Source organism: Plasmodium gallinaceum, assembly GCF_900005855.1.
Source record: "Plasmodium gallinaceum strain 8A genome assembly, contig: PGAL8A_v1_130, whole genome shotgun sequence".
NCBI lineage: Eukaryota > Apicomplexa > Aconoidasida > Haemosporida > Plasmodiidae > Plasmodium > Plasmodium gallinaceum.
The window spans coordinates 308,199-322,954 of record NW_021628289.1 but is presented as its reverse complement, the minus strand read 5'-3'; the positions used below and the strand labels follow the sequence as shown (position 1 = coordinate 322,954).

Genomic DNA, 14,756 nt, shown 5'->3' with positions numbered 1-14,756 from the left:
TTTTTTTTTTTTTTTTTTTTAAATGGTATCTTAATATATATTAGGTTGTTTTAATCAAAAATAAAAATCATTTTTTTAAACGGAGCATTAGGTAAAAAAAAGAAAAAATAAACAAATAAAAATTTAACTAATTAAATTAAAAAACCTTAATAGTAAATAAAAACTTTAAGTTTATTTTATTTTAATTTATTTTTTTTTTTGTTTTTTGATTGGAAATGAGAAATCTAATATATTTAAAAAATTAATATATTCTTAATTAAAACGTAAATTAATATACAATATGAAATGAAAAAAAAAAAAAAAAAAAAAAAAAAAAAAAAAAAAAAAAAAAAATAAAAAAAAAAAAAAAAAAAAAAAAAAAAAATTGTATAATATATTTTGATATATTTTTTGGTATTTTTTAACTAATTGACTGATGATAATATAAATAAGATCATGAAAAGAAAAATATAATAATGGAATTATATGGAGAGTTATATGACTGTGATGACTTCTTTAATGAAGGAAATATATGTGATGAAGATAAATTACTTGAAAAAAGGTTGATTGATAACGTTTGTACAGAAAATGATAATTATGTAAAAAATATAGAATTAGATATAAAAAATAATCTAGAAAAAATATCAACTAAATATTTATTTTTATATATAAATAAATTTAAAGAAAAAAACATAAAAAATGAAAATAGCTTATATGTTTTAAATTTCTATGATATACATTTAAGAAATGATAATAGTAATATATTAGAGACAAATAATAATATAATTGAATATTGCATTACTGAAATAATAAATAAAAATAATTCAAAGAAAGAAAAAAATATGAATGAAAGTTCTGATAATTTTTTAAAAGAAGAGAATGAAAAAAATTTTAATATGTTTAAATATTATTTATTTAAAATATATGAAATTATCTTAAAATACTTTCCATTTAGTTTTAAATTGTGGTATAATTATTTGAAAGACAATATAGAAATGATAAGGGATATATATTATGATAATAAAAGAGAATATAAAAGAATCAATTCAATATTTGAAAAATGTCTTTTATATATGTATCATTTTAAGTCTATTTACATTATGTATATTCAATTTTTATTTATTCAAAGAAATATACAAAAAATAAGAGAAATATTCAATCAATCTTTACAGAATGTTTTTTTAAATCAACAAGAAGATATATGGTATTACCAGTTAAAATATAATGAAAAAATTAACAACAAATTGATTAATTATGAATATATCAAAAGATATGTAACAATTTATCCTGAACAAATAATTTTGCTATTTAATCATTATGTTAAATATAAAATGCATAAACATGCAATTAACACTTTTTTTTTTATTCTAAATTGTGAAGAAACTTTAGAATTAGGAAATAAATCAAAGTATGATTTATATAAAGAAATTTTTAATTTAATTAATTCTACTAAAGTATTAAATAATGATGTTGTAGAAATATTAAAGAATAATTTAAATGTTTTGAAAAATTATGAAAATATTACATCTATATATATACTTTTAGCTAATAATTATGTTTATGAAGGAAGATGGAATAAAGCAATGGATATATATGAAGAAGGATTTTCTGAATGTTATACTATAAATGATTTTTCTAATCTTTTTGAAAATTATATTGAAACATTAAAAATATTAATAGATTTAAAAATTGATGAACAAGAAAAAAAAAAAAAAAAAAAGAAACAAACAAATGAAGAAGAGAATATTGAAGAAGAAGAAGAAGATGAAGAAGATGAAGAAGAAGATGAAGAAGATGAAGAAGAAGATGAAGAAGATGAAGATAAAAATGAAGAAGAAAATGATGATAAATATGAAGAAGAAATAAGTCAAGATGAAAAAGAAAATGATGATAAAGATGAAGAAGAAATAAGTCAAGATGAAAAAGAAAATGATGATAAATATGATCAAAATTCAGCTATTTCTACTTCATCAAATAATAAAAAATTAAAAAAATCAAAAAAAATTAATGATAATTTTTTGATAGATTTATATATAGAAAAAATAAATTATTTGCTTGATAAAAGAAAAACTTTTATAGCTGATATTAAGCTAAAGAATAACAAAAATAATGTGTATATTTGGTTAAGTAAAATAGATGCTATAGAGGATAAAGATGAAAAAATTGATTTATTTAATAAATGTTTAGAATATTTTCAGAATAATGATTATTCTGGAAAACTAAGTGATATATATATCACTTATGCATATTATCATTATAACAATAACAATTATGATGAATCAAAAAAAATTTTTTATAGAGCTATAGAAGAAAAAAATTTTAAAAGTTTAAATGAAATAGCAAGTATTTTTTGTTCATGGGTAGAGTTAGAATTACTTCAAAAAAATTATAAGGAAGCATTAAATATAGCAAGATTATCCATTGATATCAGTAGAGATTCACATAAAAAAACTTTACAAAACAAAAATGAAGAATCATTTAATGGTTTAAATGGGAAAATACATACAAATTTTAATTTATTAAACTCAATAAAATTAGTTTGTTTAATATTAGATATGGAAATAAATTATGGTACTATTGAAACCTCTTTGAATTTGTTTGATCTTTTATATCATTCTAAAAGTATTACCGTTAAAATGGTTTTATCTTTTTCGAATTATCTGTATGAACAAAAGTACTTTAATGAATGTTTTAAAATTTATGAAAAAGCTATTTCCTTATTTAACTATCCATATTTATACCCAATTTATATTAACTACATTAATAAATACATTGAAAGATACAAGGATAAAAATATTTCTTATGTTCGTGAATTATTTAAACAAGCTATATATGGAATGGATAACAAAACTTATATACCCAAAGAATTTGCGAAATATATTTTTTTAATGTATGCAATGTTTGAAGAGAATTATGGTTTTTTAAAAAAATCCTTAAGTATTTATAAAGAAGCTATACCTTTTTTGGAAGAAAATGATAAAATTAAATTTTATAAAATCTTTATTTCTAAGGTTAATAAATTTTTTAAAAATTTTATTTCATCAAAATATTTTTACTTTTATAAAATACTTATTTTATATTTTTAAGAAAATGTTTTATTTTTTTTTTTTATTTTTATTTTATTATTTTTTTTTTTTTTTTTTTTTTTTTTAGGTTTCTAAATCATATGGAGTACATAAAGCTAGAGAAGCTTTTGAAGAAGCAATTCAAACATTAAAAGATGATAATGTAAACATAAATAAATATATATATTTTTTCCTTTTATGTAAATTTTTTTTTTTAACAACTGTATATATATTTACATATATATATATATATATATATATATTACTTTATTTTTTTTTTTTATATATATAGGCAAGGGAAATGTGTATGTTATATATTGATATGGAATATAAATTAAATGAATATGAACGTGTAAGAGCTCTTTATATATATACAGCTCAATTTACTAATCCTTTAACACAATCAGATTTTTATCAAGTAATAATATTTACAAAATATAATTAATAATACTTATATTTAATCTTGTATATATATTTGTTTATTTATTTTGTAGGCGTGGAGAGAATTTGAAGTACTTCATGGAAATGAATACACATTTAGAGATATGATAAGAATTAAAAGAAGTGTATTAAATATTTTTTCGTAAGATTTTTATAAAATAAAACTTTGCTCTTTTTTTTTTGATTTTCTTTATTTTCTTTTTCTATATTTTTTTTTTTATTAGGAATTCTTCTAATAATATTAAAGAAATAGAAAAAAACGAAAAATCAGGAATGAATGGAATAGAAAATACAAAAAAAAGATTAAAAGAAATGATTGAAAATGAAGAGCAGATTCAAAAAAAAATTAAAAAATAAATAAAAAAAAAAATAATAATTTTTTAAAAGTTAAGGAAATTTAATAAAATGTATATCCAATTAGAATCTAAAAGAATAATTATTAAAACTAAAAATTTTATGGCATATATATTTTTATATATAATTAATAAACTTAAGAAAATTATTACAAAATTTCAAATAAGAAAGTAATTTTTTTATAGACTTGTTTTTTTTTTAATTTTATATATAAATATATATATATATATATATATATACGTATATAATTTTTAATATTTCATTAAAATTTATTTTAGTTTTTTTTTTTTTTTTTAATAATTTTTAAAGAGTTTTCTGTATTTGTTATATATATATATATTTTTTATTAATTTTAAGAAGATTTCGGTGCGTTAACTATTTATTAAATCAAAAATATAAATAAAATGACATTAAAATAATGTAATAGCTGATTATAAAAATAGATAAAATATGTATATAATTTAATATAGAAGGGAAAAAAAAAAAAAAAAAAAAAATTATAAAGATTTTTAATTATATTTTAATTCTATTAATTTAAAAAAAAAATAATAATAAAATAAAATAAAATAAAGCATAAATTATTCTGTCTTAATGAAAATAATTAGAGATTAAATTTCTAATTTCTCTATTTTTTTTTATTTTTTTTTATGTATTTATAAAGATTATTTAAATATATATTAGAATAAGTAAAAAATAAAAAGTGCAAAATTTAAAATAAATTGAATCTTTTTTATAATCGTATTAATCATATACCTTTTTTGTAAAACTTGTAAATATAGAAAAAAAATTAAAGATGAAAAGATGGATTACACATTTAAATTTTATAAGCATAAACATTTAATGCTTTTAAAAGATAAATTACAAGATATTGAAAAATATATTATATATTCATTAGATAAAATTAATGAAAAAGAAGAAATAGGAAATAGTGAGGAAAATAAAAAAAAAAAAATAAATGATTCTTTTTCAGATTTATCTAAAGAGATATATAATAAAATAATAAATATAATACAATATTCATCTATATGCATAACAGTTTTTGAAAAAAAAAAAAAAGACAATAATGAAAAAGAAGAAAATATACTAGGAATAACTTCTCTTGATTATGAATTATCTTTAAATAGTTGTCAATATAATGAAAAGAAACCATTTAATTTAAAAGAATTCTATTATTTTTTGTCACTACATATAAAGAATTATAATATTTTATCTAATTTAAATTGTAATAATACTTTAATAATAAACTTAATTATAAATAAAAATGAAAAATATTATAATAGCTTGTTTTATTATCTATTTCATTCTTTTGAAGATTTGGTTTTTATTTTAATATTTTTAAAAGAAGAATGTAAATTAATATATGAAGAATTTCAAGATGGATTAATAATAGATGTTAATCAATTCTCAAATGTTAATATTCCTTTTAAAAAAGTTATAATATTAAATAAATATTCTTTTGTTAATAAAATTTTTTTGAGACTAACTTGTAGTAGTGATATATATGACTTACATGAACTGTTTAAGAAATATTCATACAATAATTTTGAAGAAACAACTCAATATCTTATTTATGATATAATTGAGAAAAAAACAAATGATGATATATTAATTACAATTTTAAATAATAAAAAAAAAATAATTGGATTTATATCTTTAAAAAAAAATATTGATATAAATATCTTAGTTAACTTGTATAACTTAAAAGATTATAATTATTTAATCAAAGATGATTTTTTTGCTGATATAACCCAATCATTAGTATACAAAATATAATTAAAAAAAAAAAAATATATTATATAAATAAATAAACAAATGGTATTCTAAATTTCATTTATTTGTAGAAATCATATAAGTATGGAAATAAAAATTTGAATAAAAAAAAAAAGAAATATTTGTATATAGAATTTAAACAATATATTTTAAAGAAAATAAAAATAGAATCATTAGAAGATTTAGAAAAGAATTATGAAGTTAATAAACAAATTATTTATGAGTATTTAAATGAACATCTAATTGAAGATATAGAAATATACGCTGATTATTTCATTAAGAAAAATTTAGACACAAAAATAATAATAAAAAATATTTATAATAAAGTATAAGATTATAAAAAAAAAAAAAAAAAAATTATATATATATATGTATATCTTGTTGCTAATTTATATTATTCATACAAACATTTAGAATTGCACATATTTTTTTTATGTGCGTATATTATAATATATATATATATATATATATATATATGTGTTTCTTTTTCTTTTTCTTTTTTTTTTTTTTTTCATTTATATAGTTACAATATGATTATGAAAATTACAGAAAAGATACAGACAATAATGATATGAATTTTTTTCTTTTAAATAAGTTAATAAATTTATATGCCAACATAAGTTTTTCAGATGTACTATAATAAATAAAAAAAAAAATATAAATATAATAGTTAACTTAAAAATATCTAAACAAAATAGAGAAAAAAAAAAAAAAAAAAACTTATTTTGATACTTTTTTTATATCATTTATTCTTTCTTTTTAAATTAGATTGTGAAAGTTAGCGAAAAATTCTACAATAATTTTGATAAAATTGAAAAGTTATACTTTAATTTTAATAATGATAAAACATATAAAAAAATATATCAAAAGATAAAAAAAAAAAAAGAAGGAATAAAAAGTGATGATGGATCTGAAAATAGTATTATAAAAAAAAAAATATTTTGAAATAATAACAAACCATAAAAATTTTAAGTGTATTACTTAATATATTCTGTTAAATTATGCAACTAATTTATATACATTAAAACAATTTTTTTTTTTTTTAGCAATAGATAATTTTTTCTATTCCTAATTATATACTTTTTTTAATTTTTGTAGTTTTCATTTTTTTTTTTATATTTAATTATATTTCTATATATTTTACTTATGAATATTGATATAAAATACATTTAAATTATGTTTTTTATACAGATAGTAGTAAAATAAATATTATAAAATTTAATCATGAAAACGATGTCAAAAAGACTGAAAAGAACTTTAAGGAGGTTATAAATTTGTCTTATTTTGATGTTTTCCTTCTATTACAAAATATATATCCTGAAATTTTTAAAAAAGTAAATATATAAAAATATAAAACTTTTTAAGATAAAGAAAAAAGTAATATAGTAATTAAGGTTATAAAGTATTTACAAATAATAAAGATTATATAAAAATAATATATTCATTTATATTTTTTTTTTTTTTTTTTTTTTTTTTTTCTTCTTTTTATAAAATTTCTTAGAATGAAATAATATTGTTATTTTTGTTTCTTGACTTATATGAATTAATTATAATAGAAGAAACAACAATATTTGATTGCGTTTCATTTAAAGTATTCTAGAATTTTTTAATTAGTTTTTTTTTATTTTTTTATTTTTAATTTTTTTTTTTTTTATATTTTTTTATTTATAGTTATTCTTAGATGAACTAATAAATATTAAAAAAAATTATTTTATATGCAAATATAAGCACATTAACTGGTTGGTTAATCTTAGCAACAAAGATAAAAATGCGTTTTCCTTAAATTTGTTTATTTTAAACGACAAAGTAATTAAAAAGACAAAACAAAAACTACTAATGTTTTTCTTTTTTTCTTAATAATATGTTAAATTTATAAAAAATTGTATATTAATTTAGAATTATTTTTTATACTATCATTTATTTTATAAATTTTTTTTTTTTTCTTAATAATCCTCAACATACTAGTATTATAATCACTGTAAAGAAATATTATTAAAAATAGAAAAATATTATGATGAAGTTGACTATATTATTGCAACAAATAATGAAAGAGGAAATATACCATTTATATTAAATTATTTTAATAGAGTTAAAAAAAAGAGAAAAGCAAATACATTAGAATCATTGTATATATTAAACAAATACACACTATTTCTAGAACCTTTAACTGACTATATGAAATTAAATGATATAGATGATGTTCAAAAATTATTAGAAGAAGTAAATCATAAAGAAAAACATAAAATTAATGAAATTATATTATCTCTTAAAGAATACTGTAAAAAAAAATCTCAAAGTATTAACGCACTTGAAGAATCAGATAATTTCTTTATAGGTTATAAAAAATAAAATAAAATAAAATAAAAATAATTTTATATAAGGTACTTAAAAATTTTATATATATTTTTTTTTTTTTTTTTATATAGAGTTAGAATTTTATAACATAAATAATTATTACATATTTGTTAGTAGATGTGGAGATAGAATAATTAATATAACCACAGGATCTATTCTAAATAATATTGATTTTTATTATAAATTGAAAATTTTTGATTTTAAAAGTATTATTTTACAAAATAATAATGATAATACGAAACATTTTCTTCTTTTCTTTTTCTCCTCCATAATTATTTTCAAATATTATGACAAAAAAATTATTCATAATATTTTAGTGTAAATTTAAACAATTATAAATATATAAATAAATTATTATATATATATACATATATATATATATTGATATATGTAATTTTTTTCTGTAGATTAACAAAATCTTGTTCTTGTCATATATCAATAAATAATAATTTATTTAGTGATGTTTATAATCATTTTAAATTTTTGAATAGAAAAGATAACAGTGTAAGTATATACAAAAAGACAAGTATATATGAAGAAGCAGATAATAATAAAATAATTGAAAATGGAAAAAAAAATAATGAGAAATATTTAATTTTAACTAAACAAATGTGTCTTAAAAAATATGTTAACATTGATAATAATATAGTCTTTTGGGGTTTAAATGATGTTTGTTTAAGTATACTTTATAAAATGTTAATTAATAATCAATATTTTTTTAATAATATAATTTTAATAATATCTTATAAAAATAAATATTTTTATGAAGATAAAATAGAAGAAAATAATTCCTTAAAAAATTTTAGTCTTGAAAGTTCAGTTATGTATAATAAATTAAGAAATATAATGATAAAAGAAAGAATAAAAATAATTTATGATAATATTTATAACATTGATAGAGAAAATAAAAAAATTGAATTAAATAATAAAAATTTTATCTATTATGATTATTTATTCATATGTTTTGATAAAGAAGATATTACCACTTATTCTTTTAATTTAAATAGCTATGAATTAGGAAAAAAAAAAAATTTTAATTTTGTAGAAAAAAATGAAGATACAGAATATAAAAATGAAAAATATGATTTTCTAATTAAAGCTAAAGATTATGAGAAACATGAAAACAACGAAAAAGTGAATGAATCTTTTTGTAAAAAAAAAAAAAAAAAAAAAACTAAAATTATACCTAAAAATAATTCATCAAAGGAAAAAGAATATAGTTTATCTGAAAGCTCCAAATCCTATGAATCCAATATTTATGAAAATAAAAAAAAAACAAAAAAAAAATCAGATACCACTGATGTTGAATACAATGAATGTTATTATAAAGGAGAACTTCATAATAAAATAGAAATGAAAAAGAAATGCAAATATGAGAAACAAAAAAAAAATGATAAATGGAAAATAAGTTATGATAATAATAATGAAGAAAAAAACATAGAAGATGATAATATAGATATTCATGACTCATCAAGTTACACAACTTTATCATCCAATTGTTTACCAACATCTGAAACTAGTGAAATGCAAGATATTTTTTATGAAGAAAAAAAAAAATTCAAATTTGATGAAGAAAAAAAAAAATTTAAATTTGATGAAGAAAAAAATAATCAAAGGAAAGACATTTCTATTGTCTCAGATTTTATTAAAAAGAAAAAAGAAAATGAAAGAGAAAACATTACAACAGATCTACATAATGAAGACAAAAATTTATGTGACGAAAAAGAAGATAAGATAAATGTAAATAATAATAAGAAAAAATTATCAAATATATATAGTGAAATAAATATAAATAACACAAATGTAAATAGGAATATTGATGGAGTTTTCAGTATTACTGATCCTTTTCTTGAAAAACATTTTGATAAAAACAGTAAATATATGAATATTGTAAAAAATTGTGTTAATTATATTATTCTTTATAGTAATAGTGTCGATATTTTGAATATGGTAAACTTTTTTTTAAAAAATAATATTAAAACATATAAATTAATAATTATTTATCCGTATACATGTAATAGATGTGATGAAAAACGTATGAAGGAAGATATGAAAGAAACTATTTTTAATGATAGAACATATTATAATAATAACAATCATCTAAAAAATAATTATTTGTTTTCAGATGATAGTGAAAAAAAAAAATTTTATCACAAGAATTTTATATTTGATAATATTAAGTATGTATTAAAAAAAGTATTTTTTTTATTTCATCTTTTGAAAATTAGGATAATTTATGGAAAAATAGTAGCTATAAAAAAAAATAAGAAAAATCGTTTAAAGTATATAGTTGTACATTTATGTAAACATAAAAAGATAGATAGATCATTATTTAAAACACACAAATTTATATGTAAAAATTATATTTTGATACCATGTAGAATATTAATATGTTCATATATATTTGATATAAATAATCATTTGTATTACATTCTTAATAAATCATCAATTGTTTATGATGAAAAGATTTGCGTCAATGATAATTTTCAGGTTAACTTTTCTAAATAAAGATATTTTTATATTTTAAATGCAATCTAAAGAAAAAAAAAAATTACAAATTTACTAACTTTTGATTGCATTAATAGAGGAATAATTAAAAGATAACCTCTAAATTAAAAATTTATATATATATATATATATATATATATATATATATATATATATATATATATATATATATATATATTTTTTTTTTTTTTTCTAGACAAATGATAAGTATATTTTTAGTGGAGGTGAGCTATGTTCTTTTTCTAATAAGTATAGAATTAGTAAAAATAATATTTTAAATCATGAATATTATAGTAATTTTGAGATAGGAAAATTAGTAAGCAAAAAATTTTTAAAAATAATCATTGAACAATGTTGTTTATCTTATAATATTTTTAATTCGAAAAATAAAAAAATAAAAAAAGAAGTAAAAGTAAATGAATGGAAAGTAAAAGAGGAAAATGGAAAAAAACAAGAAGAAATAAAAAATTTTAATAATAGTATTGAGCTTTATAAAAAATTAAAAATATTTAAAATGCCTTTAGTTTATTTTAATACCCTTCCATGTGATTTTTACTTTTATCATTTTCAAGCATCAATTGGTGATTTATCCAAATATTATGATTCATCATTAATAGAAAATAAGAATGATAAACAAAAAAGAATTTTAGAAGAGATATATAATGTAGCATTGTTAACAGATACATTAAAAATAAGTGTAAAAAAAGAAAAAAATTTAAATGATTATTTTAATGTTAAATATTTTGAAATCTCAAAAAATATTGATATTGAAGGTTATTATTGTAAAATTACTACTAATTCTTTTAATTTAATAAATTCTTTCACCTATTTAGGTATATATGAAAAAAAATAAAAAAAAAAAATAAAAATATGATTTAAATAAAAATTTTTATATATATATATGTGTCATAACAGGTTGTGAAAAATTGAATTTCCATAATTTACACAAACTTTGCAATATGTCAATAAATTATTTTTATGCTATTTTAAAAAATATAAAAAATAACCCTCACTACGATATTTTAAATTTGCTAAATGAAGAAAGAGAAAAATCTATTTTTCATTATAAGTAATATAAAACATTTAAATTTACATACTTGAAAAAGTATATATACATATATATTTTTCTATTACCTTTTCAAATATTTTTTTTAGATTTCAATTTTTTAAAGAAGAGTTAAAAAATAAAGTTATCAATTTACCTCAAATTAAAGAATCTATAAATTTGTTACTAAAAGTAGAAAAATAAAAAAACAATAAATTTATATATATAATTTCATATTTTCATATTTGTACAATTTTTTTTTTTCTTTTACAAAAGGATATCAATGATGTAAACTCATTTAAGAAATATATAAAAGAGGAACTCTTTAGAGATTCAGATAATTTTTTAACCAATTCTATTAAGAAAAAAGTGGAAGATTATTTAATTGAATATATAAAAGAAAATAACGAATTGTTAAATGCTTATTATTTACCTAATTAAAAATATATGAATTTTTTTATCATATTAAAAGAGCTTTTATTTTTTAGAATATTAAATATATATACATTTATCATTCCTTTACTAATGCAATTAAGTTATATTAATATATTAAAAGAAATATATTTTTTAATAACTTTATAATGTGTACCAGATGTAAGAATACATATGAATTTCCTTTTGTTATCTCTCTCATTAATAAAAATAAAAAAAAAAAATTTAATACATTTTAAATAAACATCTATTAAACTTTTATTCTGAGCTCAAGTATAATAAATTTATAATTATAAAATTAATAAAATTCAGAATCTAGTCTTATTTTTTTTTTTTTTTTTTTTTTTAAGAACTTTATTATATATTGAAATTGTTATAAAAAATATATATGTAAAAAATATAAAAATATAAATGATATATAAAATTCAGCACAAAAATAAAAAAAAAATTAAAAATAATAATTTTAAAAATATTTTAAATAAAAATAAATATTTTTAAATTATAGATATATAAGTAAGAGAACATAAAAAAAAAAAAAAATGATTCCTTTTCAGTTAAAAATTTCTATTTCATCATTATATATAATCATTTATATAAAATATATAAATATTCATTAATTATGATAACTGTTTTGCCATTTGAACTGATTTTGATTTAACTTCATCCAAACCACCAACCATATAAAAAGCCATTTCTGGTAGATCATCACAGTTACCTTTTAGGAGCTCAGAAAAGCCACTAATTGTATCTTCTAATTCCACAAATCTTCCTGGTTTTCCAGTAAAAACTTCAGCCACAGCAAATGGTTGAGATAAAAATCTCTGAACTTTCCTAGCTCTAGCAACTGTTAACTTATCTTGTTCTGATAATTCATCAATACCTAAAATTGCAATAATATCTTGAAGTGATTTATAATCTTGTAATATTTGTTGAACACTTCTTGCAACTTGATATTGATCTGCACCAACAATATCAGGTGTTAACATACGAGATGTAGAATCTAAAGGATCCACAGCAGGATATATACCTAATTCTGCTATAGATCTTGATAAGACAGTTGTTGCATCTAAATGTGAAAAAGTAGTTGCAGGTGCAGGGTCTGTCAAATCATCTGCTGGTACATATACTGCCTGAACAGATGTAATTGATCCATTTTTGGTTGTAGTAATTCTTTCTTGTAATGCACCTAAATCAGTAGATAAAGTTGGTTGATAACCAACAGCCGATGGGATACGACCTAATAAGGCAGATACTTCTGATCCTGCTTGAGTAAATCTATAAATATTATCAATAAATAATAGCACATCTTGATTTTCTTCATCTCTAAAATATTCAGCAACAGTTAAACCTGTTAATGCAACTCTAGCACGAGCTCCTGGAGGTTCATTCATTTGACCATAGACTAATGCAGCTTTAGAACCACTAAAATCAAATTCATCATTTCCTATTTTTTTTTTTTTAATAACTCCAGTTGTTATCATTTCATGATATAAATCGTTTCCTTCTCTTGTTCTTTCTCCCACTCCAGCAAAAACAGAATAACCACCATGTTTTTTTGCAACATTATTAATTAATTCCATAATTAAGACTGTTTTTCCTACTCCTGCACCACCAAAAAGACCTATTTTTCCTCCCTTTGCATATGGGGCTATTAAATCTACAACTTTAATTCCTGTTATTAACAATGCAGGTTCTGTACTTTGATCAGTAAATAGTGGAGGATCTCTATGTATTGGCAAAAATTTTTTATTTTTAATATCACCACACTCATCTATTGGTTCACCAATAACATTCATAATTCTACCTAATGTTTCCTTTCCTACAGGTACACATATTGGCTTTCCACTATCCTTTACTTGTTGTCCTCTTACTAAACCATCTGTAGCATCCATTGCTATTGTTCTCACTACTTTGTTACCTAAATGCTGAGCTACCTCCAAAATCAACTTCTTGTTATCTATTTCTACTTCCAATGCATTTAGAATAGCTGGAGGAGTATCTTCAAATTCTACATCTACAACAGCTCCTATTACTTGGGATATCTTTCCTGTTTTAATATTATTATTTACATCATTATTTTTATTTACTATATTTTTTTTCAAATTTGCATTCTCACTACTGCTAATATAACGATAGTTTATTTTGGAATTTTGGAAATTTGTTAATTTACCAAATTTTCTAAAATTCCAATTTTTTATAAATTTAAACCTATGCATTACTGTAATTGAATTTTTATTTTTATTTTTATTTTTATTTTTATTTTTATTTTTTTTTTTTTTTTTTTATATGTGATGTTAAATATACTTTTTCTTATATGCTAATCAATACTATACATAGTATTTTTTATTAATATTATTATTAAATAAAATATAATATTAATATAGGATTATATTTTATTTTTTTCCTAAAATTTTTATTAAATAATATTTATTTCATTAAATTTTACTATTTTTTTTTTTAAAAAAAAGAACATATTTTTATTTTATTATAAAAAATGTTTGATGTATTATTTCAAAATTCTTTACTATTTTTGAAAAAATAAATATTTCTTTTATTCCTTAATTTTTTTTTTTTAATTTTTATTATTATTTGATTTTTTTTTTTTTTTTTTTTTTTTTTTTTTTTTTTATATATCCTTAATTTGATTTGATTTTTTTTTTTTTTTTTTTTTTTTTTTTTTTTTTTTTTTTTTTTTTTTTGATACTGTGTTAAAAAGGTGTTATAAAAAAAAATTACAAATATTTAAAATAATATAAAAAGATTTAGTATGTTTTTAAATGATGGCTTTTATTATTATTAACTATTTT

The 14,756-nt window shown here is 17.3% G+C and overlaps 3 protein-coding genes across 3 annotated transcripts; 2 read left to right on the top strand and 1 right to left on the bottom strand.

Moving 5' to 3' along the window:
- Positions 1 to 455: 455 nt before the first annotated feature.
- XAB2 (pre-mRNA-splicing factor SYF1, putative) lies at positions 456 to 3,842 on the top strand (the record flags this gene model as incomplete). The annotated part of the gene is made up of 5 exons (XM_028673337.1): positions 456 to 2,990; positions 3,133 to 3,207; positions 3,337 to 3,462; positions 3,539 to 3,627; positions 3,710 to 3,842. 5 exons carry the CDS (start codon positions 456 to 458, stop codon positions 3,840 to 3,842), a joined length of 2,958 nt encoding a protein of 985 aa, XP_028529799.1.
- Positions 3,843 to 4,640: 798 nt separating this feature from the next.
- Positions 4,641 to 11,958, top strand: PGAL8A_00457500 (conserved Plasmodium protein, unknown function; the record flags this gene model as incomplete). The annotated part of the gene is made up of 14 exons (XM_028673336.1): positions 4,641 to 5,597; positions 5,681 to 5,935; positions 6,133 to 6,240; positions 6,378 to 6,528; positions 6,801 to 6,943; positions 7,111 to 7,200; positions 7,281 to 7,415; positions 7,575 to 7,944; positions 8,036 to 8,282; positions 8,372 to 10,454; positions 10,669 to 11,305; positions 11,388 to 11,541; positions 11,628 to 11,709; positions 11,794 to 11,958. The coding sequence occupies 14 exons, from the start codon at positions 4,641 to 4,643 to the stop codon at positions 11,956 to 11,958; spliced, it is 5,577 nt and encodes a 1,858-aa protein (XP_028529798.1).
- Positions 11,959 to 12,566: 608 nt separating this feature from the next.
- On the bottom strand, positions 12,567 to 14,165 carry PGAL8A_00457400 (ATP synthase subunit beta, mitochondrial, putative; the record flags this gene model as incomplete). The annotated part of the gene is made up of 1 exon (XM_028673335.1): positions 12,567 to 14,165. One exon carries the CDS (start codon positions 14,163 to 14,165, stop codon positions 12,567 to 12,569), a length of 1,599 nt encoding a protein of 532 aa, XP_028529797.1.
- Between the last annotated feature and the right edge of the window lie 591 nt (positions 14,166 to 14,756).